Source organism: Monopterus albus, unplaced genomic scaffold (assembly GCF_001952655.1).
Source record: "Monopterus albus unplaced genomic scaffold, M_albus_1.0 scaffold118.1, whole genome shotgun sequence".
NCBI classification, from domain to species: domain Eukaryota; kingdom Metazoa; phylum Chordata; class Actinopteri; order Synbranchiformes; family Synbranchidae; genus Monopterus; species Monopterus albus.
In genome coordinates, this window is record NW_018127998.1 from 146,971 (window position 1) to 149,648 (window position 2,678).

Consider the following 2,678-nt stretch of genomic DNA (forward strand, 5'->3'; position numbering starts at 1 on the left):
ACAGCATTGCATATTCCAAAGGAAACTACATAAAATGAACTGATCTGTGATTGTCCAAAACCAGTACTGGTTCTTATACTGGAACTGACCTCCAACGACAACACAACATAGCTCAGATTCAGTCCGTCCAACATTTTCTTTTACATTTAACTGATGAAGAAATGGAAGGAAACTGTTTAAAACTGCAGATCTGGGTTGAAGGTTAAGATTGTGCAATATGACAGATTTTTCTCCCTGAATTTATGTTTTAGCTGAACTTTGAGAAGAGGAAATAAATCTGCAACAAAATGTCAAAAACTCTGAACATTCTTCTTTGGGAAGAGTAACTAGTCCACCAAACATCTTCAATAAGAGTACTCTCCGAGCACAGTACTGTACTCTGTATGTCTCACCCTGACAACGAGGCTGTGTATTACCACCTCTAAACAGCAAAACAGGGATGCGGAGACACAAAATACAGATAATCAGACACCATTCTGCTAATAGGTCTACTGTCGTCATCATCATCATCATCATCATCATTACCATCACGGAGACGAAGTGGTGAGTTTCACAACTTCCTGGTTATATCACAACTGGAAAGTGTTTATTATATATTATAAAAGGGAGAAATGTAGTTTCATCAAAACTTAAAAGAGAGTCAGCAACTCTTTAGAGACCAAAATATTTTTACTTCACCATTTTTAGCACATTTTGTAAGTGAAGTCAAAGCTCAGCCACTATGTTATGACATTATTATAAGTACTTGTCAGTCGCTCTGAAGAACAACGAGTTAAGTACTTCTTCAGTTTCTGGAGAGAAAAAACAAGAAATAGTGTCTTAATTTGTGAGCTTTAAAAGTGCTGTTCAATGTATTTTTTTTAACCTTCAAACAAAGCCTGGCTAGTGCTCCTGGTCTTTATACTAAGCTAAGCTAATTGTCTGCAGGCTGTGGCCTCATTATTTGCCTACAGATACTCTATGTGGCTGGTACTAACTACGCAAATAAACACATTCTCCAAAATACTGACTCAATGACTTCCTAAATTCCCTAGACAAATAATACTTTACGTATTTGATGGCACCAACAACATCACAATCTAACATCATAATACAGACAGACATATCAGGCTGGGCAGACAAATCAGACCAGACAGACCTGGCTCGGCTCAGTGTTGATTGTTTGGAGAGGTCTCAACGTGCCAGGCTGAAAATACTAATACATCAGTACTGCACAGTGTTTGTGTTCAAGTCCTGAGAGACCACATGAGCAATTAATTTTGCTTCATTTTTCCTTAAAAAACCCACTATTTAGCTTCCTAGTTTTCCATAAATACACAGCCCAGATTTTGCTTATGTGCAGACTTTCAGTTAAATGTAAATCAACTGTAAACCAGTTTTACTATAGTTCAGAACCCATCCACTTCAAAAGCATTTTTATTGAAAAACCTGCTATACAAAGACCCCCCCCACACACACACACACACACACACACGCACACACACACACGCGCGCGCACCCTCCAGCTGCTTTACATCAGCCATCACCATAAGTGAGGCTGAGCAGCATCTCTTCAAACTCCGCCGACCCGTCTGCTCCTCTACAAGCTAATATTTGAAGTTGATGTTGACAAGACAACACCCAAGTGTTGCATAACTTCATGCCAGCAGGATAACCATAAGGAATGACAGCCAAGGAGAATCCCACTCCAGAGCGCAGTGGATGCACCTGGGACACACGCACAGACCCCGGACAACACACAGAAAGTCTGCAGCCTAATTATCAGCTGAACACCAAAACCGCTGCAGCGTGGGAAATAACTGTCCACAGCCAAAGAACTGACCTGTTTTTCAAGGGCTGACTCTTCAATTCGTAATACGTTTTTGGTTCCTCTTGAAATTCCTCTCCAACTTCGAAGTCGGGAACAATTCCCGATTCGGACTGCATGTCTGCAGATGTGAACTTCTGGAGACGTTAAAGGGCTACAAAATAAAATAGAGCCAGACGATATGTGTGCCTCCGTACTCCACTCAGCACCAACCGCTGTCAACGCCAGCCGCCTCTGACCAGGACCCAGAGCTCTGTAGTCCTCCACAGTAGCGAGCACGGCGCTGCTAATGGGCTGAGAGCGGCGCGCGAACTACAACTACCACAATGCAACTCGGCTGTCAATGTCATCGTGGTTTTCATTGGCTGTAATATCCGAGTGGATTTTAGAGAGCGCTGTTTGCTCGCACAGTGAAGCTCAGTGTCACCAAGTTTCATTTCCTTCAGTAACAGTACACAGTGGGAATTCAGCCGCAGTTTTGATTTGATTTATTCTTTCAAGCATGTAAAAACAGTTGATATGTCAACACACATAATTTTACACATATCCAACAAATGCTAATCCAATATCAATTTGCTTATACCTAGTACATGCTTGAATGGAGTAGGAAGAAGTCAGACTTATCCAGTCCTACCCCATGACATCATCTTACCATCATTGGTTTGCAAGCAGTATCTCTACATAAATAATTATCTTCTACACCACACAAGTAATATACTAAAGAATTATTACAAAGTGTTAACATTCATACACCACACCCACAATGTTCCATCTGGTTAATCATTAAGCCTGTTCTTGCATATATCTTGATTGACACATACCTTTATATTTATGTTTAAACTCATCAATTCTATTACTATTTTTTATGTCC

General features: G+C 40.6%; 1 protein-coding gene across 2 annotated transcripts in view; it reads right to left on the reverse strand.

The window, feature by feature from the left end:
- The window catches only part of LOC109966771 (microphthalmia-associated transcription factor-like), a 26,636-nt gene extending 24,596 nt beyond the window's left edge, over positions 1-2,040 (reverse strand). For both annotated transcript variants that reach the window (XM_020611899.1, XM_020611898.1), the window contains exon 1: positions 1,823-2,040. In XM_020611899.1, the coding sequence (XP_020467555.1) occupies positions 1,823-1,926 (104 nt within the window). In that variant the 5' untranslated portion in view covers positions 1,927-2,040. The remainder of the gene's footprint in view (positions 1-1,822) is intronic.
- Between the last annotated feature and the right edge of the window lie 638 nt (positions 2,041-2,678).